We start from the raw sequence: 27,496 nt of genomic DNA, 5'->3' as shown, positions 1-27,496 counted from the left end.
CATTGCTGACAGATGGCCATCTAACCTGTGCTTAAAAACCTCCAGGGAAGGAGAGCATACCACCTCCTGAGGAAGCCTGTTCTACTGAGGAATTGCTGTGTTAGAAAAGTGGGGTGTAAAAACCAACTCTTCCTCTTCTTTGCACCTTCTCCTAGCACAATTTTACCAGCCGGGATGGGTAGGGATCAAGTGGTGGCTTTCACGGCCCAGAAAATCCTGTTGACAAATAATCGTAGGAAACTGTCTTGAACCAAGTAGAGCTTGAGTGAGAAATGTCAGCTGTCAAACAAAATCTGGATCCAGGTTTCTTCCCTTCCACCTGTCAACAGGAAGGCCAGAAGGAGAAGAGATAGAAATCAAGCAACTTTTTCATCATGCCTCAAGGGAGACCTCAAGGTCCCTCTCCTCAAATACCTTTTTAATTGTATTGTAATTTTTCTGTTTTGTTTTTATGAGCAGAGGGTGCTTTGGGAACCAACTTTTGATTGAAAAAGCAATGCATATTGAGTCTGAGAATTCATCCACCTAGTTCAGTATTGTCTGACGAAAATGGTTTTTGGGGGAATTTCGAGCAGAGAAACCAAAGACTGAACCTTGGATCATTATCAAAGCATGTGTTCTGGCTGTGAATCACATCTCCTGGGCACAATGCACGCACTGGTTCACATTGCTCTCATGCTTTTTGATTCTAGGTGTAAGCTTTTTGAGCCATTGTTAGTGCCGCTCCGCACAGTTAGGGTTGCCTCACCCAGTGGCATTTGCAAAGCGAAGCCGAATTTAGCTGACTTTTAAAAAAATTACCACAGTGAGCTAAGTGTGCACTGAAATCTGCCAAGATTGAGCTCTTCCGACTCCTGCCGTGTCTCATGTGTTAGATGTGAGTAGTAGAAGCAGTAAACCTGTTTTACCTTGCTGGGTGGGGCGGGGGGCTACTCGTGGTGCTCTCCAGTCATATACAAATGATGGTGTGAACTGATCCTCTGTGTGTGATGCATAATCTGTACCTGTGGCATGTCCTGCATTATATGACGATGGATGTGTTGCATTTGGTTGTGGCTTCCCTGCAGCACATCAACCTGTTGAATGTGTAATCCAGGTACCCTTTCTCTGTGTATTTTCTTTGAGCAGAGACCCAGCGCGGTATAGTGGTTAAGAGCAGTGGACTCTAATCTGGAGAACCAGGTTTGATTCCCCACTCTTCCATACGAGCAGTGGATTCTAATCTGGTGAACTGGGTTGGTTCACCACTCCTACATATGAAACCAGCTGGGTGACCTTGGGCTAGTCACAGCTCTCTTAGAGCTCTCTCAGCCCCACCTATCTTACAGGGTGTCTGTTGTGGGGAGAGGAATTGTAAGCCGATTTGATTCTCCTCAAATGGCAGGAAAAAATCGGTATAAAAAAACAACTCTTCACTTGATCTTGGCTGAATGGCAAAGAAGCAGTGGTGTGTGCCTGTAATCCCAACTTCCGGGGAGGCTGAGGCCGGCGGATCATGTGAGCTCAGGAGTTCTGGGCTGCAGCAGGCTATGCCAATCGGGTGTCCGCACTATGTTTGGCATCAATATGGCAAGCCATGGGGAGCTGTGGCCTGCCAGGTTGCCCGAGGATGGTGAACCGGCCCAGGTCGGAGACGGAGCAGGTCAAAAACCCAATACTACTACTACTACTACTACTACTACTACTACTACTACTACTACTTCTTCTTCTTCTTCTTCTTCTTCTTCTTTCTTCTTCTTCTTCTTTCTTCTTCTTCTTCTTTCTTCTTCTTCTGTCAGCAAGGCTGATCCTGTGACCCTAGGCAGATGATGAGAGGGAGGGCACCTTGACCATCTTCTGGGCATGGAGTAGGGGTCACTGGGGATGTAGCGGGGGAGGTAGTTTGGAATGTCCTGCATTGTGCAGGGGGTTGGACTAGAGGACCCTTGTGGTCCCTTCCAACTCTGTGATTCTATGAATCTATTCTCCTTCTCCTTCTTCTCCTTTTTCTCCTACTTCTTCTCCTCCTCCTCCTCCTCCTTCTCCTTCTCCCTCATGGTTCAGACCATGTAATACTGCTCCTTCAATGTCTGCAGTGGCTTCCTATCCGTTCCTGTGCCCCCTGTCTTCAAAGTCTTCCCTCTCCCTGACTCTTCCACACTTAAAAGATGTTGAGTAGCAGGGTTGGGAAAGAAAGTTGTGCTTAGGCCTCATAGAACCATTGTTCAAAAGAATGACGGAATCATTGTTTGAAAGACGCTTTGCAGAATGTTGGAGAATTGGGAGGTCTCCCTGATGGCCCCCGTTCTTTTTTGGGGGTGCAGTTGAAAGCCAGTCCTTCCATGGCAGCAAGGGGGGTCTTCCAGAGAAGAACTTGTCTTTGCAACAGGCCAGATGGGGGAATCTGGTGTTCATTAGTGTGGGCTTGTGTTTGCATAGCAAATTTATTTTCTTTTTAAAAGTTTTATAACCTTTTCCTTACTGGACAGAAGATCTTCGTAATTTGCCTTAATGCATCATGGTGCTGGTTATGGTTCAGCTCATCTCCAGGAATTCTGTAACACAGACTTAATTGAGAACTGCTCTTAAGCTACATTCACCCCCCTTCTGCCCCACAGAATGTTTTTTTCTTTGTACTTGAAAGAAACAAATAAGGGTAAAATTGGAGTGCAGTTTAATAAGGGTTCAGTATAGATTGATCGTGCTGAGTGGTTTCCTTTTTAATCATTTGGGAGATTCTGTGCTTGCCAGGAAGATGAAATTAAAAGGGGAGGGTAGAATTGGATCAGAGTTCCAGGTGGTAGAAATCAAGTATATATCACCAGGAGAACAGATTACCCAATTTAAGAACATTGAAGCAAATCCATTTGGATCCTGAGTCCATGTTTGTCTTGGTGCACATCCCTCTGCTGACTCAATATAACTTTCCTAGGGGATGCCAACCAAATTATAATAATCAATATATCCGTTTTCAAACCATGACATAAATGATTGTGATAGAGCTGCAAAATGGAGCTAGGGACAGACCAGCAGGACTTCTCGAAAAGCCTGAAGGAAGTCCCAGGGTTGCAGAAAAATCAGAAATTTTGATTAAAAAAAATAGAAGATTAAAATCTCCCTCCCCCCCAAAAAACCCAGAAACAACACCTGTAGATTTAAGAAAAGAATGCCCATGGAACTCTCAATGGCTGTTTGGGGTTGCTAGGCAACCCCAGAAATATTGCCAAGCTTTGGTTTCTACAAAGTAAAGCCATGCGGATCGGAGGAGAGCAGGAGTGAACTGGGAGGCCAAAACAGCCCTAGAAAAAGTCTTGCCCCCACCTATACTGTCATGTCCCTGGTGAAGGTAGACTCAACGGTGGCAGCCCCAGGGGCAACTACCAGAAACTCAATTCTCACACAACTTGGCCTACCCCAGTGGAGGTAGCCACTGTGTAACTCGGCCTGATGGCAGCCAGTGCAAAACTGTGCCTGGCGCTGGCTACCAGGCAACCCAGCAAGACTTTTCCTGGAGACAGGCTGTCAGGAGCAGGGAAGGAGGGAAAGCTGAAGACAGGAGGGCAGGTAAAGGTAGGTTGGGTGGTAGGAGGAAAGGGGAGAAGGAAGCAGGAATAGGGAAAAGGCAATAGAGGCTGCCAGGGAAGGGAATGAGGAAATAGCGGGGGAGATACCCTCCACAAGTTCTTGCTGGTCCCCCCATTTGCCCTTTTCTACTTGCCTGCGAAATTCCTGGCCATAATAGCAGAGACAGCAGAGCCAGTATAGATTTCCAGCTGTGTGTTTCAAGAAGACTAGCACCTTGGATTATTCTTTTTAAGTCATGCCGTGATTATATCCTAGACATGGCTAAAATGTGAATCACTGTGATTTAGTGGTAGAAAATAGCAAGAGTCCAGTAGGACCTTCAAGACTAACAAGATTTCTGGCAAGGTACGCGCTTTCGTGAGTCACAACTCACTTCTGCATGAAAGCTCATACCGTACCAGAAATTGTGTTAGTCTTGAAGGTCCTACTGGACTCTTGCTTGAAAAGCAGTAGAAGCTACAGACAGACTAACATGGCTGGCTGCTCATTGTGATTTAGTGGCTAGAGTGTTGGTCTGGGATCTGGGAGACCCAGCTTCAAGTCTAAACGGAGCTGTGAAGCCGCTGGGTGACCTTAGGCAAGTCACTTTCTCCCAGCTGAAACCACCTCATAGGGTTGTGAAGGGACTATGTATGGGATCGTGACCTCCTTGGAATGATGCAATAAAAGTGTCTCAAATAACAGCAACAAAACGTTCAGAATCACGTGGCTCTATGCATGTGCTGTAGCTGTTCTCTGTGCGTACAGTCCAGTGCACAATGTGTATGTTTACTGCCGTAGAGATTGTAACAACAGATTCATAGTGACGTTCCATGGAGACAATATTAATTCATTTTTATTTACACCGTGCCTTTTGTTTGTGGTCTCCCACCCGGGTGCTGGCCAGACCGAGACCTGCTGGATTTCTCCAAGGATCCATGCCCTGGCACCACCCAATTTGCAACGGCGGTTGAGGTGCCTCTAATTTAGTTTTTTTTCAGTAGGCTTCTGAAACATTTTTTTCCTCCTTCCCATACACTTTGATCATGGATGATGGCTGAGACACGGTGCGGCCGTACCTTCATCTTCAGCTAACAACGGAGAAACCGCACAAATCCATGGGGCTTGAGATTTCCCCTATTTGTATATCTGTACTCTCAAGAGGAATCACTGCTCTGCTGTTGTTCTATGCTTAGCTGACCGTTGGCGCACTGCCGGCTGCCCTTAATTAATTGAGGTTTTATTGTTTACATGGTGTGGGCATGTGCAGGTTTCAAATACCTGGGAAGTTTCCAGTGTTTTGTTGTTCTGCTACCAGGTCCGATGATTAACGGTGCTGTGAAAAGTTCAAAAGCAGAGGCACCGTGGGTGGGAGATGCTTCACGCACTGGGCTGCTCATCTTCAATTTGTTGCTTGGTGATCCAATAAAAAGGACTGGCTGATGACATCTGCTGGGATCTTAATTTCTTGGCTTACTTTTCAAGGTGCCACAGAACCATGGGAAAACCTTCCTACAGTAATATGTTGTGATTTTTTAAAATATATTGTCAGTTTTATGGCTGCTTTTAATTGTTCTTGAACAAGGTGTGTTGCATTGTCTCTCTTTTAACTTAATTTGGGCTTGCTAGCCACTTTGGCCTTTTAGAAAGTAAATTTTGCTAGCCACTTTGGCCTTTTAGAAAGTAAAATTTATTCCTATGTGGCCGAAGGCAACATCCACTGAGTAGCACATTATAAACAAAAAGAAATATGTACAGGAAAATAAAATCTGGAAGGATTAACATTGATATAAACCACCAAAACGACATCATTTATGGGATTCTGCTCTGGAGCGATCTACCTTAGCCCTTATTTTTTTGCTGCCAGAGCAAACAATGATGTTCTATGAGATATATACTCTGGAGTCAGACAACAAGAATATGATTTTCTCCTTTTCAGAATGGAGGTTTGTACCTCTGGTAGCCCATCAAGAAACTTAACCCTGGGCTGTGCCTAGAGTGGACTTTGACTTTTTATGCAGGGACGTTTCCCCGTGGTCACCCTTGCCGACTGCTTTGGGGCTTCCTTTTGGTTACACATGCCTTTTCCACCCGTCAGAGGTTGCCTCGCTCTCCCTGTGTGTTTTGCCCGTGTTTTCCAGATGCTGTTTCAGCCGTAATCTGAAAAATGCAGGCAAAATGTGTGGGGAGAGCGAGGCAACCTCTGACTGTTGGAAATGCTTGCATCTCAAAAGGATGCCCCACAGCAGTCGGCAGGGGTGACCGTGGGGAAACGTCCCTGCATAAAAGGCCTTTGAAAGCCTTTGTGTCAAGAGGTATGTGTAAATAAATAGGCACTTGAGGAAGCATTGATGGAAAAGATGCCATAAGGGGAAAGGAATGTGCTCGCCCACTTTGACTTCATCTCCCTCGCCTTTCTCCATGTAGTGTCCAGAGGAGCTGAGGCCCATGAAGGATGGTACTGGCTGCTATGACTACTCCAAAGGGATTGATTGTTCTGACGGCTTCAATGGGGGTTGTGAACAGCTGTGCCTCCAGCAGACGCTTCCTCTCCCATCGGACCCTCTGTCCAGTACCATCTACATGTTCTGCGGGTAAGCGTCCTGGGACTCTGGTCATTTATGCATGGGAGTTTTACCTGAGGTTCGTTGCTTGTTGGACCCACAGTTTCCAGTTGGGAATCTCTGCACCAGCAGTCTCCAAACTCAGATCAAGTCATGTCCCTTTAAATGCTGCTTTGTAATTGGCTTACTTCACAGTGCTCACTGTGAGAGAGGATTCCCCCCCCCAAAAAAAAACCCAATTGCTGCATAAAAAGCATTTTAAGATCAAAAAAACAAAAAATAGAGCAATCCTCCTCCTCCTCTTCTTGTTCTTGCCAAGTTTTGATTATTGTGGCATTAACTGAATTTGAGATGGCGAGAAAGGAAGAATAGGGGAGGTGTGAGAAGAAGAGTTGGTGTTTATACCCTGCTTTTCAGTACCTTAAGGAGTGTCAAACCAGCTTACAATCTCCTTCCCTTCCTGTCCCCACAACAGACGCCTTGTGGGGTAGGTGGGGCTGAGAGAATTTGGAGAGAACTGTGACTGGCCCAAGGTCACCCAACAGACTTCATGTGGAGGAGTGGGGAAACCAACCCGGTTCACCAGATTAGAGTCTGCCACTCATGTGGAGGAGTGGGGAATCAAACCTTGTTCTCCAGATGAGTCCACTGCTCTTAACCAGTACACCACGCTGGGTGACATGCGGGAGTGATGATTAGGAGGCACCGGGAACAGGCAGCCAGATATGCTCCCATCCCCCTCCTCCTCTGCAAGTCACTGACAGCTCTTTCCACTTAGTTTCTGAATCTTCCACCAAAAGGGAATGATAAAGAATGGACGGATGCCTTGTAAAAGCAAAATCTGTGCAGTGTGCTGCGGTTCGGGCATGTTGCTATGAAAGGAGGTTTACAGGTGACTAGTTTACCATCATGGACACCTACCGAATCATTGACATCAGGCTGCTTTGCTCCATCTGGACGTTACTTCCACATGCCTTAGCCCCCACCCCATGCTTCATTGCCCTGAGGACTTACTGGCAGGAGAGATGACAGCACAGCCGTTGAGAGGGCACATGCCTACACGTGGCTTGCCCTTGGCTGGCATCCACTGCGAATTCTAGGTTTGCCCCCTGTTTGGGAATCAAATTCTTTCTGGCAATGGATGCAAGGGACACCCCATATACTAACATAAGAGCATAAGAAAAGCCTTGCTGGATCAGACCAAGGCACAACAAGTCCAGCTGTCTGTCCACACAGTCGCCAACCAGGGGCCTCTAGGAAGCCCACAAACAAGATGACTGCAGCAGCAGCAGCATCCTGCCTGTGTTCCACAGCACCTAATATAATGGGCATGCTTCTCTGATCCTGGAGAGAATAAAAGCTACTGATACAGGAAGGATATTTTAGAACATCTCTTGACATTTCAGTCCCTTACAGTTTAGGGAGTCAGAGAGGCATTGCCTGCACCCCTTCCCAGTATCCTCAAAGCCCCCTCCCCATTCTGTATGTATCTTGGCAGCTGCTGCTGTCTCAACACCACTTTGACCTTCAGAGGAGCGTATGCTGTGGATTTGTGCAATGAAGAAGCAAATTCCTAAAAGTAACTCTGAAGAACATCTGTCAATTCCTGACACGTCCAGGTGCTCAGGCGGTAGAGTTCTTGCCGCATTCCAGCCCTTCATGGTTCCCCAGGGCTTTGGGTTCATCAACTACTTTTTTACAGCTCTATTGCTCAGAATAGTGAAGAATAAGTAAAGAGTAAACTACATTTTACAGGGTGAGCAATGAGTCCAATAAGAAAAGCTGAAGCACGTGGTCATCAGAGCTCTGCTTTCCAGCCAAACAAGGAAAATTATCTAGTGTGACCTGATGTTGTATTGATGGACAAGGGGTGTAAGAATGGCCGCACCGTGAGGCCAGCAGTTTACCTAGCAACGTTCTTTCTTGTGATGAGCAATCCATCTAAAGTCAGAGGCAAAGTATCTGGTTTTAGTCCCTGTCACCTGATAATAAGAGAAATTGGTTCTTGTAGGTTATCCGAGCTGTGTGATCGTGGTCTTGGTATTTTCTTTCCTGACGTTTCGCCAGCAGCTGTGGCAGGCATCTTCAGAGGAGTAACACTGAAGGACAGTGTCTCTGCTGATGAAACGTCAGGAAAGAAAATACCAAGACCACGGTTACACAGCCCGGATAACCTACAAGAACCAATGAACTCTGACCGTGAAAGCCTTCGACAATATTTTAATAAGAGAAATGTTTAGCCTGAAGAGAAGGCTGAGAGGTGATGTGATAGCCATCTTCAAGTACTTGAAGGGCTGTCATATAGAGGATGGTGCCAAGTTGTTTTCTGTTGCCCCAGAGGGTCGGACCAGAACCAACAGGTCAAAATTAAATCTAAAGCGTTTCCATCTAGACATTAGGAAGAATTTTCTAACAGTTAGAGCAGTTCCTCAGTGGAACAGGCTTCCTTGGGAGGTGGTAAGCAAGAGACATTCAGAGGTGGTTTGCCATTGCCTTCTTCTGCATAATGACCATGGTATTCCTTCGAAGTCATTGATTAAAATACTTACCAGGGCTGACCCTGCTTAGCTTCTAAATTCTGGCGAGATCATGCTATCCAGGTCAAGGTGTGCCCACTCACGCACAGACACCCATATAATTCTTTTTGAAGAATCTATATTTCTGTTATTATTCTGGACCTGGGAGCTCTGCTCCCTGACCTGGTCTAGGATACTTCAGAGCATCTCTCTATATTGGGTCTTCGTAGAATCATAGAGTTGGAAGGGGCCATACAGGCCATCTAGTCCAACTCCCTGCTCAATGCTGGATTAGCCTAAGTCATCCCTGGCAAGTGTTCATCCAGCTGCTGCTTGAAGACTATCAGTGAAGGTGAGCTCACCACCTCCTTAGGCAGCTGATTCCACTGCTGAACTACTCTTACTGGAAAAAAAAAATACCCTATATTCAGCTGATATCTTTCTGCCCTTAATTTATTCCAATTATTGTGAATCCTATCCTCCGCTGCCAACAGAACAGTTTCCTACCCTCTTCTTAGAGACAGCCTTTCAAATACAAAGAACAATCATGTCTCCCCCCTCAATTTCCTCCTTTCCACCAGACTGAGCATTCCCCTCAGTCTTTCCTCATAGGGCTTGGGCTCCAGGCCCCTGAACATCCTCATCACTTCCCTCTGCACCCGCTCCTTTCTGTCCACATCCTTTTTGAAGTAAGGCCTCCAGAACTGCACACAATACTCCAGGTGCGGCTTTACCAATGTGGTCAGGGGACTATGACATCCTGTGATTTGGATGTTATGCCCCATTGCTACACCCAAAAACCACATTAGCGGGGTTTTTTGCCACTGCATCACACTGACTGCTCATATTCAGCTTTCAGTCCACCTATTTCCCCCAGATCTTGTTCACACACACTGCTGCCCAGAGGTGTATCCCCCATTCCAATATGTGTCCTACTTTCTGTGACCCAAATGTAGAACTCTGCACTTATCTTTGTTGAATTGCATCATGTTCACGTCCACTTTCCCACTGTGTTCAGATCTACTTGAATTCTATCTCTTATCTTCTGGGGTGTTCGCTACTCCTCCCAATTTGGTGTCACCTGAAAATTTAATGAGTAGTCCCTCCACCCCCTCATCCAGATCATTTAAAAAAAAATATTGAAAAGTTGTGGGCCCAGAACTGAGCCCTGTGGCACCCCACTGGACACCTCTTTCCAGTCAGTTGAAATGCCATTGACAACTACTCTTTGAGTGCAGTTCTCCAACCAGTTCCACATTTCAGTTCCTGACAGGGTCCCACCCCCAGTCAGAGGGTAACTGAGCAATCTGCACTTCTCCCCAGTATCCTTAAAGTCTGCTGCACATCTTGAAGATAGAATGTGGTAAAATCCAGTATTTTAAAAAAATGACTGGATTTTTATCCCACCCATCCTCTAAGAAGCTCAGGGTAGAGTGTATCCCTCCCTGCATTATGTTATTCTCACAGCAACCTTTTGAGGTAGGCTAGGCTGAGGGAGGGTGTCTGGCCCAAGGTTACCCAGTAGGCTTTCTAGATGAGTTGGAATTTGAGTACAGGTTGGCACAGGTATAGTACAGTACTCTAATTCCTACACCACACCAAGTGTTTAAGAGTGGTGGACTCTAATCTGGAGAACCAGGTTTGATTCCCCGCTCCTCCACATGAGCGGTGGGCTCTAATCTGGTGAACCGGGTTGTTTTTTCCCATTCCTACACATGAAGCCTGCTGGGTGACCTTGGGCTAGTCACAGTTCTCTTCGAGCTCTCTAAGCCTCACCTATCTCACAAGGTGTCTGTTGTGGGGAGAAGAAAGGGAAGGAGATGGTAAGTTGGTTTGATTCTCCTTAAAAGGTAGAGAGAATCGGTATATAAAAAACCAATTCTCCTCCCCCTCCTCCTCCCCCTCCTCCGCATATACTCCAGCAGCAGATCCTTCCAAAAGGCAGCCCAAAATGATAGCTCTCGGGGAACTCATAACCCAGTAGGTAGGGCTTTGTAAACCACCTGAGGGTGCTGACTGATAAACTGAAGACTTGTGACCTAGACCATCTGAACCAGGCCTTTGATTCTTGAGGCAAACAAAGAATCTCAATTCAGCACCATGGAGAGCAACCAGCTTCACTGACACCCATCCCTGATGCCAAGAGGTAATACAATGGCCAAAACCTTGCTTTAAAAAAAAAAAATCTTTTCTGGAACCTGGTAATCTAAATGAATCTACTGGTGCTTATGATTCTTTCATAAAGGTACTCCCCATAAAGGAAAGCCAACCGAACCAACTCTTCTTCAAAGTGCTTTTGCAGCATGGTGCTTAGAACCTAGGAACTCCCCCTTGCCATTAAATGTGGGGCCTCGTCCATTATGCTTTTCTCCTCGTAAAGGAGAGCCGATCTTCTTGGTGAAATATACACCAAAATCTTAAATGGGAACTGAAACGCCCCAGAGATTTTTGTTTTGGCTTAGCCCGCCTTCCTCAGCTGAGCTCTGCCAACCCCATTTACTCCATTGCCATGTCAGCAAGGGGATTGGCCCATGCCCTTTGCTTCCCATTTATAAACTGACTAAAGAGCCCAGATGGTTTCAGCATCACTTGTGTTGTCTCATAAAGTCTAAACAAATATCCTTTTTTTCCACTTTCCCCCATCCCTTACAGCATGCACCTGGGCCTACTCGGTCTCATGTGCTTCTTCCACCTCCCATTTATGAGATCTGAGATTTGACTTCCTGAACATCAGCTTTCATATTTGTGTTCTCCTCCCTATGAGTTGGTGTGGCAGAGCTTCAGCCGGACTGGCTTTTGTTTGTCGCTCATTGTCCCTTTTGTGTTGGTTCTCTCTCTCTCTCTCTCTCTCAGCTGCGTCGAGGAATACAAGCTGGCTCCAGATGGCAAGTCCTGCCTCATGCTGTCGGACGTCTGCGAGGGCCCCAAATGCCTCAGACCGGATGCAAAATTCAACGACACCCTCTTTGGGGAAATGCTGCACGGCTACAACAACAGAACCCAACATGTCAACCAAGGGCAGGTTTTCCAGATGACATTCAGGTAGGTGTTGTACACACACATCATTTTAGTGGAGTGATACAGATGTGCAAGTGCAAATTCTTATGGTCAGAATGGTGCATTTGCAGTGATATATATCTCCATATGTTCCTGTGCATGCCTGGGCATGTGTTAGCATTTGAAAGACATCGCAGCTTTTAGCCCCAGAACTTAAATTCTATGTCTGGAAGAAGTGTTGCCTGGAGTTCTGAAAGAATTTTGCAAGAAACTCAAGTCTTAGGAATGTAACAAAATTTTTCAGGGTTGTTCTGCTTCCTTTGGCCACAAGTAAGGACTGGGGAAGGAAAGCTAGCACTGTTATAGCAGGTGGAAGTCCAGATTGGGGGCGAGACTTGTGATATCTGCATCATGGCTATGAGTCCTGAACCTCCACCCAGATCTGGGGAGGGGCTATGGCTCACTGGAAGAGCCTCTGGTTAGTATGCAGAAGGTCCCAGGTTCAATCTCCAGAATCTCCAGTTAAAGAGATCATGTTGTAAAGGATGCGAAAGACCTCTACCTGAGACTCTGGAGAGCCACTGCCAGTCCGAGTAGACAATACCAACCTTGATAGACCAGTGGTCTGATTTGGTATGAGGCAGCTTCGTGTGCAAGCGTACCTGCATGTATGTGCACCTCCACACACCTTTGTAACAGCAGGAACTTAGTTTGGATTTTTTTCCCACGTCTCACGGCAACAGCAAAGCTACATAGCTGCAAATGATAACAGCCTGCCTCCCATTCACAAGTGTATGCTCTTATTTGTATATAACCCTTTAAACTTATCTCGATTAACAGCTTGCAGTAACAGCAAATAGATTGTCTTATATTAGATCCATTCTTATTTATACCTTTAAAAGTTAGAAAAGGGGGCTCAGTTTTAGAAGTGTTTTGTGCTTTCCCCCTGAAATGTACATGATGCGCGCTATTACGTTTCTGCACTCTCCAGCCTGTTCAGTGAAATTTCTCCTGTTTTAAGGCTTTGTTGACATGTTTCCTTCCCCCCCCCTTTATTCTCTGCTCTTATGACAAGTCTTGAACACAGACAATTCCATCAAGAGAACAACAACAACCAAAAAGAGTAACAATAATAATAACAATAAGTACGTCTATGGCAACTAGGGCATCAGGTTGTTCATATTTCCATAAACTTTCTTTTTAAAAATATTTTATTATTTTTAAAACAAATACAACACACATACAACATGCACTCCTCATACAAAATCGATGCTCCATATCCACAACAAGATCCTCATAAAATACCCAATATTAAATACCAAATAGGAGTGGAACTTATTCATTCTACGTCATCTAGTATTAATCTTTACATCTACACAAGCAGGTAAATCTTTAGCTAAGCAAAATCCACCTACAATCTGTGTACTGCTGAAATTATCTAATATGATTTTATATTGTTAAATTGATGCCAATTACTTGGCCTGGCAGTTTCTTATAACCAAATCTAATACTTTATATCTGTATCTATATATAACAGTTAATATAGTCAGCAGTTTCCATAAACTTTCAAGCACTGGAAAAGGTATTCTGCAGCATGCAGTCGTGACCACAGCGATGTGTTCTGTTCAGTTCCAACCTGGAACAAAGGATATTGTGCCCGGGAAATGGACTGAAGGCATCTGATGCAGCTTGTATCTGAAGCTAAGATCTGGGCCTGTCGAAGAAGCCTGCCGGCCTTGAACTCATTTGAGGAAGGGTGGAATCACTGTGATGCATTTTAAAAAAACTTGCTGAGTCCGACCTCTGTCTTGATCCGATGAGCCGTTGAATTGATGAGCCTCCGAGCAGCCATGTCCGCACACGGGCAGACTTGGATATATGACTGCTTTACCTCCTATGGCTCAAGATGGACACCTGGTTATACGGGCAGAGGGAAGGTCCTTCAGAGTCCTTTGGAAAGATTCCTCTGGCAACAGTCTGACCCTGTACCCTTTTGCTGTGCTCCAGATTTTGAGAAGCTCGGTTTTTATACCAGCTCCAGGGAAGGGGCCTGCTCTCCTGGAACTGTGCAGTGATTTTGTGGAGTGATTAAAAACTAGGGAAGTTCAGCCCCCAAGGCTACGTAGTAGCCATAAATACAGAGGTTTTTATAACTCTTCCCTCCCCCCACCTCCTCTTTTCCTTCTTTATGGTCTGAGCTGCTCAATTTCATTCTCAGTTTTACTGGCGAGCTGAAGTTGGATACTGCGAGAGGCCGCTGAGTCAATGACAGCTGGCACGAGGAGAGTCCTGCGAGTCATCTGCTGACTTAGCAGCCCTGTTCTCCACTGCCCTCCTCACTAGATCAAGGATGCTGCTGCAAATCTTACAGGCTCTTCATGTCACAATAGGCAGCGGTTTGTTCGGGAGAGGCTGCCCCGGGGCCTTTGACAGCTTTCCGGGGGCCTTGGAGGATAATTAGGGAGAAATTCTGGGAGAGCATCTGTGTTCATCTATAGCAGGGAGAAAGCAAAGGCAGCCCTGGAATCAGAAAAGGGAGGGGGAGATGGGGCTGTCAACAGGACATTGAACTGCACAATGAAGAAATATTTTGTTAACCAGAGTGGCAATCCAGATGCTTTCTGTCCTTTGAGCAGACTCCTTTCTAATTGTTTTGAGTGTCCTTCGGTAAATGATAAGATTTCGAAACTTGAAATGCTGTCGAAGTTTGTTGAGAAATGGGGAAAGGGCTGTGGCTTAGTGGAAGAGCCTCTGCTTTGCATGCAGAACATGAACACATGAAGCTGCCTTATACTGAATTAGACCCCTGGTCCATCAAAGTCAGTATTGTCTACTCAGACCGGCAGTGGCTCTCCAGGGTCTCAGGCAGAGGTCTTTCACATCACCTACCTGCCTAGTCCCTTTAACTGGAGATGCCGGGGATTGAACCTGGGACCTTCTGTATGCCAAGCAGAGGCTCTGCCACTGAGCCACGGACCCTCCCTGGTTCAATCCTCACCATCTCTGTCTAAAGGGATTGGAGGTGATATGAAAGTCCTCCACCTGAGACCTTGGAGAGCTGCTGTCAGTCTGAGTAGACTGTACTGGCCTTGATGGGCCAGTGGTGTGACTCAGAAGAAGTGGTGTGTGTTCATCTGTGTTCAAGAAGGAATGTTGGATATAGCTAGCTGTAAAAAAAGTGTATAGTGTTCTCCAGAAGAGAGGCGTACAAGAAAGATGAGGACATTTGGTTGGACTTGATGGTGTATTTCTTCTATTGTGTGAGATATTTGTTGGAACTTTATTATGTTGTTTATGATTAATACATTATATTGATTTTTTTTTAAAGAAACTTGAAATGCAAGTTGAGATTCTTGGACATTTGAGGAATTCATGTATTTATTATTTATTTATTTTAACTCCTGTCCAGAGGACTTCAGAGTAGTATGTGTATGTGTGTAAAGTGACATCATCACACCTGACAAGGTAACCCCAAGGCAAGAGACTGAGTCTTCTTCTTCCTCCTCCTCCTCCTCCTCCTCCTCCCAAGTTCTGAGGAAGGCATAGTTTCTGATTTATCGGTCGGTTCAGAAGATGCCATGTTAGAGGTCAGAGGTTGCACAACCATCCCCTTGTGGAAACGAAGATCCTTTGCCATCTTAGCTGCAGGCTCCTCCCACCGTACTGGACTGAGTGCGAGTTATAGATGGAATGAGATGAGATGGGAGAGCTTCTTCTTTTTCTTCTCTCCCCATAGCCTCCAAAATAGTGAGCTACAAACGCATGAGGAGCATGCTCAGCCTGCTCCCTCATGTCCTTTGACGCTCGGAGCTGTTCTTCCTTGTGCACAAAAACAGAGTTGATCAACGTAGGTGAGGTGTGCCACTGTGCAGTTACCAATGTATCTCCTTTCTGCCTTGTAGAATGGAAAAAACAACACTCCTCACTCTAGAACTGCTGTGCATGATACACATGTTGCAAAGCACTGTGCATAGCAGTATACATTTTGTGTGGGTGTCTTTCGACACCTCAATGCTATGTCCCTTTCTGATGATTAAATTGCTGGTGCTAATTTTCTGGATTTAAGCAGATGCTCTTAGCCTGTGTGTGCACTTCTGCGTATGGCATCTGGATGTGGCGTCTTCGTCTAGTTGCTGTGCTGGGACGGGAGCCATGGGGTTGAAACAACATTACATCACCCGATGACAACGGATGAAAAGGGAAGCTTAATAAGGGAGGAATTATTAACTTAAATGATGCTGTTCCCCCCCCCATTTTCATTGATATTCAAGGACCTCTCAAAGCATCAAGGGTACCAGCTGTTCAAGAAGCCCTTAATTTGGTGCCTGTGAAACATAGCAGGAAACCGCCTAATATTGGGGATTAAAAGCTTGTTTCGGCGAAGCAGGAGCACGCTATCAGAATCAAGGGGCTGCATCTTTTAGGGAGAGTTATAGTTCCTTGCATCCCTTAGCTGCAAGAATGAGTCAGCCTCCTTCCTGGGTTTCTGTAACTTCCTGAATAAATAGGAACTTCACCGTCTTATTCATGTGATGGCAGGGAATGAGAACAGGCATTGGCTGCTGGGCAGTCTTTTCCCTGTGCCTTGATCCAGGTATCTTCTGGTACCGTACACATGTGGCCAACTTGAGAGGGTGAGCTAGGCAGGAAAGAAGAGGGAGACCCAGAGAGATGTGGATGGAGGCAACAGAGCAAGAGTGGATGGACCCAGTGTGAATTAAAGCTAACGATGCAATAAACGTACATCCTAGAAGAGAGCCAGCATGGTGTAGTGGTTAAGAGCAGTGGCGTGGAGTGGTGGAGTCTGATCTGGAGAACCAGGTTTGTTTCCCCACTCCTCCACGTGAGCGGTGGAGGCTAATCTGGTGAACTGGATTTGTTTCCCCACTTCTACACATGAAGCCAGCTGGGTGACCTTTGGCGAGTCACACTCTCTCTGCCTCACCTACCTCACAGGGTGTGTGTTGTGGGGAGGGGGAGGGAAGGAGATTGTAAGCCAGTTTGATTCTTCCTTAAGTGGTAGAGAAAGTTGGCATATAAAAAAACAACTCTTCTTCCTCCTCTTCCTCTTCCTCCTCCTCTTCTTCTTCTTCTTCTTCTTCTTCTTCTTCTTCTTCAGTTTTTGAGTGCCACAAAAAGAACTTCACCCCCCTTAATAGAGCTTTCCCTTCCCCTCTCCCTTTCTCATTCATGATCCTGCTGTTTCTGTTTCAGTGATGTTTTTAGGGCTTCTTTCTTCTTTGCTGTGCGATCTCAGCCAATTAGGATCACATAGGAAATGTGTCAGTGATGACATGGCACCAATCAGAGTTGGCTTCCTGATGGACTCACAAGGCTTTATGTTGGCCTCAGTTGGAAGGGAAGGGAGAACAGAGGCATGAGTCCCTATTGCTGAAAGAAGGGAGGCAATGCTCACTACCATCTTGTGCGGTTCAGTTGCTTCCGTGGCCCACCAACATCACACAGCAAGGCTTCCCCTATAATGTAACAGTAGTCATGCATACTTAAGAGATTATGGGTGTAACAGAATTGGGATTGGCATCTCCAGCAGCCTTCTATCTGAACTAGCTAACAACATATCATTGGATTGGGGCAAGGGGGAGTGGGGCCTGTTGCCTAGACAATGGGGTCGGCATGCAACCTGCTTTGCAAACTCTTCTATGCCCTTACAAAAAGGACCAGTTTGGGAGGCTTTAAGAGAGGAGTGGACATGTTCATGGAGGATAGGGCTGTCCATAGCTACTAGTGGGATTGGATACTAGTCGTGACGCCTGCCTATTCTCTTGAGGAACAGAGGAGCATGCCCATTATATTAGGTGCTGTGGGACACAGGCGGGATAATGCTGCTGCAGCTGCCTTGTTTGTGGGCTTCCTAGAGGCACCTGGTTGGCCACTGTGTGAACAGACTGCTAGACCTCATGGGTTTTGTTCTGATCCAGCATGGCTTTTCTTATGTTCTTATGTGTGAACAGACTGCTGGACTTGATGGGCCTTGGTGCTATGTTAGAGGGAAAATTCAAGAAGGTACCCAGGGCAGAGAGACTATGCCCCTGCAAATCCGGGGATTTAGAAACCACTGAACATGTTCTCCTGAACTGTAACTATTACACTATACCCCGTTCTAAGTTTATTGAGCCCCTCATACTGAGAATGGGACCCGTCAGGGAAAGGGAAAAGATAGAAAAGCTCCTACAAGGAGATAATCCCTCAATCACCTCTCAGGTAGCAAAATTTTGTACGGCTGCAATGATAACTCGTTGCCACAGAGTAGTCTCTTAGTCCAAATGGCAGATGTAACTCGGATATTATTTATTTTATTATTTTTATTTTTTAAGTGATTAAAACTCGGACTGTAAACCTTTGTCGGTAAGACCATTTTAGTCCATGTATCTTGTTTTATCTGGCCAAGGGCCACAAATAAACTATCTGAATCTGAATCTTGATAGGCCTTGGTCTGATCCAGCATGGCTTTTCTTATGTGTGAACAGACTGCTGGACTTGATGGGCCTTGGTCTGATCTAACATGGCTTTTCTTATACTCTCATGATGGTGACAATTTTTGAAGAGTTAGGGAATTTTCATGAACGAGGGAAACGTTTGGGGGGAAATGCATGCTCTCTCACACACCATCGCACAACTCGCCTCAGTATGGGCTCAGCACTAATTAAATGTGCAAAAATATAGGGGAAACAGAACTTTGGAATGGGGAGAGATCAAACAAACCAGCTACTGGAAAATATATTTTCTCGCTTCTTGTTGGATGCAAAGACATCAAAGGAAGATTTTTAGATCACTTCCAAGCAATCAGTTTTTCAGCCCTTGTTGAAACTGCAGCAGGCGATCACAAAGGAATAAACATTGCATTTTGCTGCTCCCCCCCACCCATGTTATGTTGGTGAACGATTAATAAACATTGGGGGGATTGCTTGCAGTCACGCAGCTTTATTTAGTTGGGGGGCTCAGCTCTGGATCCAAGATGTAAAGAGTGATCACAAACCTATCTCCCTTTTTCTTCTCTCCAGGGCGCCTGTTTTGCTTAGCAGTGGGGCAGAGCTCAAGCCTTTGCTAGCTTTTCCCAAATCTCAGAGGGGATTAACTTTCAAAATGGCTTGTTTGTTTCCTCCTAATCTGTTCTCCCTCCGTCCTCTGCCCCAGGGAATAAAAAGGATTTCTCGCTTAAGAGCTGTTTGCACTTTGTAGTTTTAAGCTGTTTGTTGGTGGAAAACCCCAAATTATCACGCAGGGCTTGGAACGGGAGTTGATACATTATAGATGCCCAGAGAAAACATTTGACTGATGGGTGTCTGGATGGTTTCTTTTCTGTCTGTTTGCTCCCCCCCTGTTTTTGTTGTTGTTGTTGTTGTTTCACTCCCTCTTGCTCATTTTCTCCCTCCTGTGATTTGAGGGGAAGCTGGTCCGATCTTCCCAAACTGGAAGGTCAGACAGAATGGCCAGTTCCATGCCTTCCCCTGTTCAGGTGGCTTTAGCTATGACTGATTGGATCTGTAGGCTGCCACTTAAAACCCTACTGCATAGACAGCAACAGGCTGCTGTAGCTGATATGAAGGGTGGTGTAGTGTGGTGTAGTGGTTAAGAGCAGAGGTTTGGAGCAGTGGTGTCTGATCTGGAGAACCGGGTTTGATTCCCCACTCCTCCATGAGCGGCGGAGGCTAATCTGGTGAACTGTGTTGGTTTCCCCACTCCTACACATGAAGCCAGCTGGGTGACCTTGAGCTAGTCATGGTTCTCTCCGAACTCTCTCAGCCTCACCTACCTCACAAGGTGTCTGTTGTGGGGAGAGGAAGGGAAGGAGATCGTAAGTCGGTTTGATTCTCCTTAAAAGGTAGAGAAAATTGGCATATAAAAACCAACTCTTTTTCTTCCAATGCAGAAAAGCGTAGACTGTGTGCCTTTAAATGCTGTCTGAGAGACTTCCCCGCACCCATTGAATCCGTAGCTACAGTCATTGTGGGCTGTGAAGAGGTCTTAGAGATAATATATAAAGATTTATGTGCTGTTTGCTTCTTTGCCAGCGTGGTGTAGTGGTTAAGAGCAATGTTTTGGACTCTGATCTGGAGAACTGGGATTGATTCCCCACTCTTCCACATGAGCGGCAGACGCTAATCTAGTGAACCAGGTTGGTTTCCCCACTCCTCCACATGAAGCCAGCTGAGTTCTCTCTCAGCCCTGCCTACCTCACAGGGGGTCTGTTGTGGGGAGGGGAAGGGAAGGTGATTGTAAGCCGGATTGATTCTCCCTTAAGTGGTAGAGAAAGTCGGGCATATAAAAACCAACTCTTCTTCTTTGCTGAACCAAATGGATCTTCCTCGTTGAGCATTCAGATTGAGACGCAAAGGACAAAACTCATGAAATTCAACTGAACTCTTGGGTGTCATCTCCCCCTCCCCATCTCCAGAAGGCAGTTCTGACTTCCAGATCCAAAGTGGCAGGCTTTTGTTTCAGCAAAGCTTTGTTAATATTGTCAAGCTTCGTGTCAGGTCAGCGAACCAACAAGGGAGGAATTGTCATAATATTGATGGTGAGTTTGGCAAGTTAATTTTAAAGCTGTCACTGGGTTTCTCCCTCACTGCTGCTTCTTAATAAAACTCTGTGATGATTATGGGTCACGCCTGACAGCTTGAAAGCGAACCTCGTAACTGGAGCCTGCAAGCGAGGCTGTCTTTATTTCCCCAAGCCAGTACCCTCTTCCTTCTGCTGTCCGCCCTCTTGTCTGGTTTATCATACATCATTATACCCCGCCCAAATGGATCTTTCTTTAACAAATTTGGGGGGCTCTGGATAGAGACCCGGATCCTCATTCCCTTGCCTCATACCTTACCTTCTCTCTTGTAGACTTCTGTAGCCTCACTTTCTCAGGGTGGTTGGAGACCTTGACCATCACTGTTGCTAGGGAACTTGTCTGTATTTCCGCCTCTAAGTGATATTAGACTTTTAAAAATATTTTGAGGGTTTGGGTGGGAGGAGAGAAGAACACTTCACTGTCACTCTGAACACATTAGCCTGTTTATACTATTTTTTATTTTATTTTAAGGCCTTCATACTACTGAAGTCTAGAACTCTCTCGAAATAATAATAATTATAATGATAACCATAATAATAAAACCTTAGTCGATCTTATGAGTTTGAATTAGTTGATTAATTGTTCAGATCTCTATGTATTTGCATATGAACAAAGCAATATCTTAGAAGAAATAAACATGTTTTGCTTCAAAATGTTGAAGATGTGTTCTGTCAGACACCATTTTAGAAGAGGCATTGCCTCATGTAAGGGAGAAGAAGAAGAAAAAGGAGGAGGAGGAGTTGGTTTTTATATGCCGACTTTCTCTACCACTTAAGGGAGACTCAAACCAGCTTACAATCCCCTCCCCTCCCCTCCCCACAACAGACACCCTGTGAGGTAGGTGGGGCTGAGAGAGCTGTAACTTGCCCAAGGTCACCCAGCTGGCTTTGCATGTAGGAGTGGGAAAACAAATCCAGTTCAGCAGATTAGCCTCCACCGCTCATGTGGAGGAGTGGGGAATCAAACCTGGTTTTCCAGATCAGACTCCACCGCTCCAAACCACCTCTCTTAACCACTACACCACACTGGAATACCTCTTGAAAGAGGGCACTTGCTATTGGCTTAAATGTTTAATATGTTTTATTTAATTTCAAATAAATAAATGACCCAGTGGTTTTGGACAACACATTAATAATGTCCTCTGATTCCACCCTCACGTTGAAGCCAGTGCAGTCCAAAATGTTGCCACTGCAAACGTTATGCCGAAATCAATGTCAGCTAGTAAAAAGGCTGGAGAAGCAGAAGAAACACCAGAAGCAATCATTGGCTGAATCCAGAAACCTCTCAAAGGGGGCACCAACCCACAGGCAAAGAAGATAGGAGCCAGCGTTTCATTTGTCTCAGATCCACAAGGACATCCAACTATCTGAATAAACTACTCCTCAGAATCTACCTAGCAAAACAGCAGAGGGGAAAGCATTTAACCTAACCAAAAGGAAATCCCTCCAATATTTAGGGGTGGTCAATTGATAAAAATAAGATGGAAGTGTAGAAGGAGGGACAATACCAAAAAACAACAACAACACATACAACACACTCTACAAGGGAGAAGTTAGGCTGGAGTTGTGTGTGTGTTAAGTGCCGTCAAGTCACTTGTGACTCTTGGGGACCCTATGAATTAATGACCTCCAAAATGTCCTTTCATTAACAGCCTTGCAAACTGAGGGCTGTGGCTTCCTTTTTTGAGTCAATCCATCTCATGTAGGGTCTTTCTCTTTTCCTGCTGCCTTCAACTTTTTCTAGCCTTATTGTCTTTTCCACTGATTCTTGTCTTCTAAGCGTGCAATCCTGAAAAGGGGGGGTACTTTGGAGGTGGTGTGAGCCTTACGCCGGTGTACGTTCCTCCAATTATCTATCAAGAGAATGCCTTGCGGCCTGAGGGCCAAAAGATTACAAGAACACTTGGACACATTTAAGATACTTATGTTTGTCTTGCTTAATTGGGGCATCTTTTTTGGTTGTTCAAAAGGTTTTTAATTGGTCCAACTATCCATTGAATCAACTATATATTGTAATTTTAATCAAATCTCAGCTAAACGTTTGCCTCCTTTAGTGAGCCAATAAGAGCCTTTTATTGAGATATCTTCCCTATGTTATTCCAGAGTTCAGGGCAGGATACAGTATGTATATCCTGATCTCATGCTTTTCCATTTAATTTTAGCGTACTATTTTTGACTGCTTCTTAGATTTTAATCCCACTTGTCAGCCAAAATTGTTTCTCAAAGCAACTTGCATGAACTAAAAATATACAGTTTAGATTAAAATTCAGTACAGGTGTTTCTTGGGAAAGGGATTCTGAACTGAACTGGATCCAGGTGTGATGGAAGGGTGCTTAGATGTTTCCTATCTTCTTTCTGGAGTCCCTGTAAACATGAATTCTGCTTCACAGGAATGAGACTGTTGGTTCTCCCACCTGCAAACTATGCATTGTGATTACAGAAGAAGAAGAAAATGATGATGATGATGATGATGATGATGATGATGATGATAATGGCTTTTATATGCTGACATTCTCTACCTTTTAAAGGAGAATCAAACTGGCTTACAATTGCCTTCCCTTCCCCTCCCCACAACAGACACCTTGTGAGGTAGGTGTGGCTGAGAGAGTTCGGAGAGAAATGTGTCTAGCCCAAGGTCACCCAGCTGGCTACATGTGTAGGAGTGGGGAAACCTACCCGGTTCACCAGATTAGAGTCCACCGCTCATGTGGAGGAGGGGGGAATTAAACCCGGTTCTCCACGTTAGAGTCCACCTCTCCTAACTACCACACCACACTTGTTCCATGTGGTGGCCGTTTGAGGGCCCCCAGGCCCCGAAGGTGACTTAAGAGAGAAGGGAGCAAGAGTGTATACTCTTATTTGAAGGGAAGTGTGTATGCTACTGCCGAATTTTGTAAAAGGAGGCTATTGGTGAAGTTGAGCCTTCTCCACCCTTTCCTTGGGCTGTGCCTGTCTGTCCACCCTAGGCTTCTTCCTCTCAAGGAAACAGAGCCGAGGAGAACTATGCTATATCTGTATATGGCTTCATGTAACAGGATCCTCCTGTTCAAACAACATCAGAAATATACTGCTGTGTGCAATATGTTTTAGGATGGCGCAGAAGTAAGGCACACCCTTGTGTATTAGCCGTAGAGAGGCGCTGACCGTTGTTTTCCTTTCTTCATGTCAGGGCAAAACAGAACCTTTATTTCTACAGCACTCTTTCCACTATCTGCGGTGGGGTATGAAACTCAATGAAAGGAAAAAAAATGGCAACATGTTGCATTAAAAACCATACCATCTCTAAGAACAACCCCCAAAAATTGCTGTTAAAAATAACAAATTATATTAACACACAGCAGAAGCAGCCCAGGATTATACCTGCTAAAAGCTGGGTGGAATAAAAGTCTTGTAATCTTTTACAATAAAAGTCTCATAATCAGCCTTCCATCCTTCCGAGGTTGGTAAAATGAGTACCCAGCTTGCTGGGGGGAAAGTGTAGACGACTGGGGAAGGCAATGGCAAACTGCCCCATAAACGTAGTCTGCCTACTAAACGTCGGGATGTGACGTCACCCTGTGGATCAGGAATGATCCAGTGCTTGCACAGGGGACTACCTTTATCTTTAATCTTTTCAAAAGCTCAGTAAGGAAGTCTTTTTTTTTTTCCCCAGAGAACAGGGACCATCACCATGAAAACCCTAAACCTAGCTTGCTTAGGTTTTACTTGGTGGGTAGGAGGTTCCACTGGTAATGCCTGTTAGCCCGATCTTAGTTGCATGTGTGCCCCAATTAAAGTAAAATTAAGGTTCCTTTATAATATTACACCTTGATCACTACTACAGTCTTTTTGTCAAACACTGGGGTCTTGTTAGTAGAACATGACACTTGAGCTATAGATAGGGCGGCCAGCTCTGGGTTGGGAAATACCTGGAGATTTTGCAGGTGGAGCCTGAAGAGGGCAGGGTTTGGGGAGAGGAGGGGCTTCAGGGGGCTCCACCTTCCAAAGCTGTCCCCTGGTGATCAGTTGTAACAATAGGAAGAAGAAGAAGAAGAAGAGCTGGTTTTTATACTCTGCTTTTCTCCACCTTTAAGGAGTCTCATAGCAGCTCACAATCACTTTCCCTTCCCCTCCTCACAACAGACATCTTGTGAGGTCGGTGTGGCTGAGAGAGTTCTGAGAGAACTGTGACTAGCCCAAGGTCAGCCAGCAGGCTTCATGTGGAGGAGTGGGGAATCAAAGCCGGTTCTCCAGATTTTGAGTCCGGTGCTCCTAACCACTACACCAAGCTGGCTCTCTTCCTGGAGATTTCCAGCCACCACCTGGAATAGGGCTGCCAACCTCCAGCTATGACAGCTGATCTCTAGCCAATAGAGATCAGTTCACCTGGAGAAAGTGGCCGCTTTGGCAATTGGACTCTATGGCATTGAAGTCCCTCCTCTCCCTAAACCCCCCCTCCTCAGGCTTTGGCCCAAAAACCTCCCACCAGCAGCGAAGGGAGACTTGGCAACCTTAACCTGGATGTTGGCAACGCTATCTATAGAAAGGGCTGCTGCGTAGATTGTCCAATGAAGGGTGTGGCAGGCTGGTTTTAGGCTTCTGCACCTTTTCTCTTCCCCATCTCTGTAATTCTGTGCAGTGGCTCGTATCTCCAGGACACACGCCAGCTCCTCCCAGTGCTGTTCCATCATCCAAGCCAAGGCCTGGGTTTTACATCTCTGAGTACATTTTGAGTAGCCCTCTGGGAATATTAAATGTAAAGCATGTAACAACATTAAATTAATTTCATTGATTTTCAGAAGAGGGGTCCTTTGAAATATCTGAATGCACAAAGAATAATTGGTCTGTTTATTATTCCTGCCCTGGAGAGCGCCGCGTTTTCTCGGTGCCTTGAATAGCTTGTTTACCTCTTACCCTTCAGCTTGGCATAATAGATAGATCTGCTTTCCCGGGGCTGGCTTCTGTTTCATTCCTTTTTATTATTGGGTTTTTGGTGTGCGATTCTATTACCTGTTCAGAGCTCTAAAGCCTCAGACATATTGGTTGGAGGGTAATGATGGTTTTCGAACCCAGCTAATGCCTCAAAAAACACTCACCGCAGCGACGGATTGGACCGAGCAATGTGCCGAGCGGAGCGAGAAACTGAGTCATCGCCGTTTAAGCGGCATAGCGGAGCCCTTGCTCGGGCGGGCTGGCCCACCGGCTTACATTTGCTATGCAGGCTCACGCAGGGAAACTCAAAGCAGCGTGCAAAAAACAAAAGGTCTCCTGCCATCCGAGAACAGCATTAGTTCCCCACGGTCCATTCTGAATGAGCCGATGTCTCTTTGAGGCAATTTGGCCTCGGTGATTTTCTCTGCATGCAGATGAGTCCCCGAAGGTCAAAGAGCCCTGTCACGATGCAAGGGGGGATGGGGGGGGCAGATGTCCTGCATGTAGGGTTGCCAACCTCCAGGTACTAGCTGGAGATCTCCTGCTATTACAACCGATCTCCAGCCAATAGAGACCAGTTCACCTGGAGGAAATGGCCACTTTGACAATGGGACTCTATGGCATTGAAGCCCCTCCCCTCCCCAAACCCTGCCCTCCTTAGGCTCCACCCCAAAACCTCCTGCCGGTGGCAAAGAGGGACCTGGCAACCCTACCTGCATGATTTGTCCTCCCCAATTGTGCTGTGCAAGTGAGATAGCTGTTTTGGGGAGACTCCGCGGTGACAGTTTCCGACTTAATAACTGGGGGTGAATGAAAAGAGGATGCCTGTGGTTCAGCGGTAGAGCATCTGCTTGGCATGCAGAAGGTCCCAGGTTCAATCCCTGGCATCTCCAGTTAAAGGGACTAGGTAAATAGGTGATGTGAAAGGCTTTTGCCTGAGACTTTGGAGAGCTGCTGCCGGTCTGAGTGGACAATACGGAGTTTGATGGACCAAGGGTCTGATTCAGTATAAGGCAGCTTCATGGGTTCATGTGGCATGAAGAAGGTCCCAGGTTCAATCCCCGGCATCTCCAGTTAAAGGGACTAGGCAAGTAGGTGATGTGAAAGACCTCTGCCTGAGACCCTGGAGAGCCACTGCCAGTCTGAGTAGACAATACTGAGTTTGATGGACCAGGGGTCTGATTCAGTATAACGGCGCTTCATGTGATGGGGAGTTTATAAGCATCATAACCCCCCTCTCTCAATTATTACTAGTTTGCCTGATTTCTGGTTGTATGGATAGTTATTGCTTGTGTCTTTGCAAATTTTGTTAGTCATGTGTTTTGGTTGGGACAGCTAGGAAGAGAAGAATGGACAGAGTGGAGGAGTCAGTAACTTTTTTTTTAAGAGAGCAAATTATGAGTAGTGAAAAAGATCTTAGCTGCTCCATCACCCAAGGCATGTTACCAAGTTTTGTTCTGACCAAGAACCAGAACATGGATTAGGAAGAGCACCAGAAATGAAGCCATGCTCTAAGTGTCACAGAGAGCAATCCTCTTCAATAAAAACTAAATTAAATATTTTCTAAAATGCAAATGCAATCAAATCCTCAGGCATGTCATTTTCATAGCAAGCGTTTTAAGGATCAATTTGTGTAGCATTGTTATAGGATCACTCTTGTTTTATTGTATTTTTTATTTGTTGGGCTGCTGGAAATCTTTTTTTGTATATGCTTCTGGATATGTTTGGCTGTTAGCCGTATTTTTAATAAAGAAAGACAAAGGAAAAAAGCTAAATTTTAAGTTTTAAAGAATGCAAATGCAATCACATCCTAGGGCATGTCTTTTTACCATCTTTTCTGCACCCAGGAACAAGCTACCAACAGCTCACAAGTTACCTGTTGAAGACCGTGTGTGTGTGTGTAAAGTGCCATCAAGTCGCAGCCGACTTATGGCAACCCCTCTTTGGGGTTTTCATGGCAAGAGACTAACAGAGGTGGTTTGCCAGTGCCTTCCTCTGCACAGCAACCCTGGTATTCCTTGGTGGTCTCCCATCCAAATACCAACCAGGGCTGACCCTGCTTAGCTTCTGAGATCTGATGAGATCAGGCTAGCCTGGGCCATCCAGTTCAGGACGAAACAACCATATACTCCAAAGACCCTGGGAGTAGAATAATAATAGCGGCATAAACAAGTGGCTTATGGACACGAAAAGACCTGAGGTTATGTGTGGGAGGGAAAGGGATTTGTGTATAGTTCTTACATTGAGATGGTTGGCAAACGAACTTATGAGACATTGGCATAAACTCATCTCATATTTACTTTCAGGATTTTTTAGGGGGAGGGGGAGTAATTCCTTTAGACTTAAACAACCAGTCCTTTAACAGAAAAGAGGAGAGTTTAAGAA

The 27,496-nt window shown here is 45.6% G+C and overlaps 1 protein-coding gene across 1 annotated transcript in view; it reads left to right on the top strand.

Moving 5' to 3' along the window:
* Nucleotides 1-27,496, top strand: part of ASTN2 (astrotactin 2) — a 783,945-nt gene that overhangs the window by 497,539 nt on the left and 258,910 nt on the right. The window contains exons 13-14 of the mRNA XM_056860152.1: nucleotides 5,971-6,137; nucleotides 11,477-11,665. Of these exons, the coding sequence (XP_056716130.1) occupies nucleotides 5,971-6,137; nucleotides 11,477-11,665 (356 nt within the window). The remainder of the gene's footprint in view (nucleotides 1-5,970; nucleotides 6,138-11,476; nucleotides 11,666-27,496) is intronic.

The sequence above is a fragment of the Euleptes europaea genome, chromosome 14 (assembly GCF_029931775.1).
Source record: "Euleptes europaea isolate rEulEur1 chromosome 14, rEulEur1.hap1, whole genome shotgun sequence".
Classification (NCBI taxonomy): domain Eukaryota; kingdom Metazoa; phylum Chordata; class Lepidosauria; order Squamata; family Sphaerodactylidae; genus Euleptes; species Euleptes europaea.
This window is presented reverse-complemented; position numbering and strand designations above follow the sequence as displayed.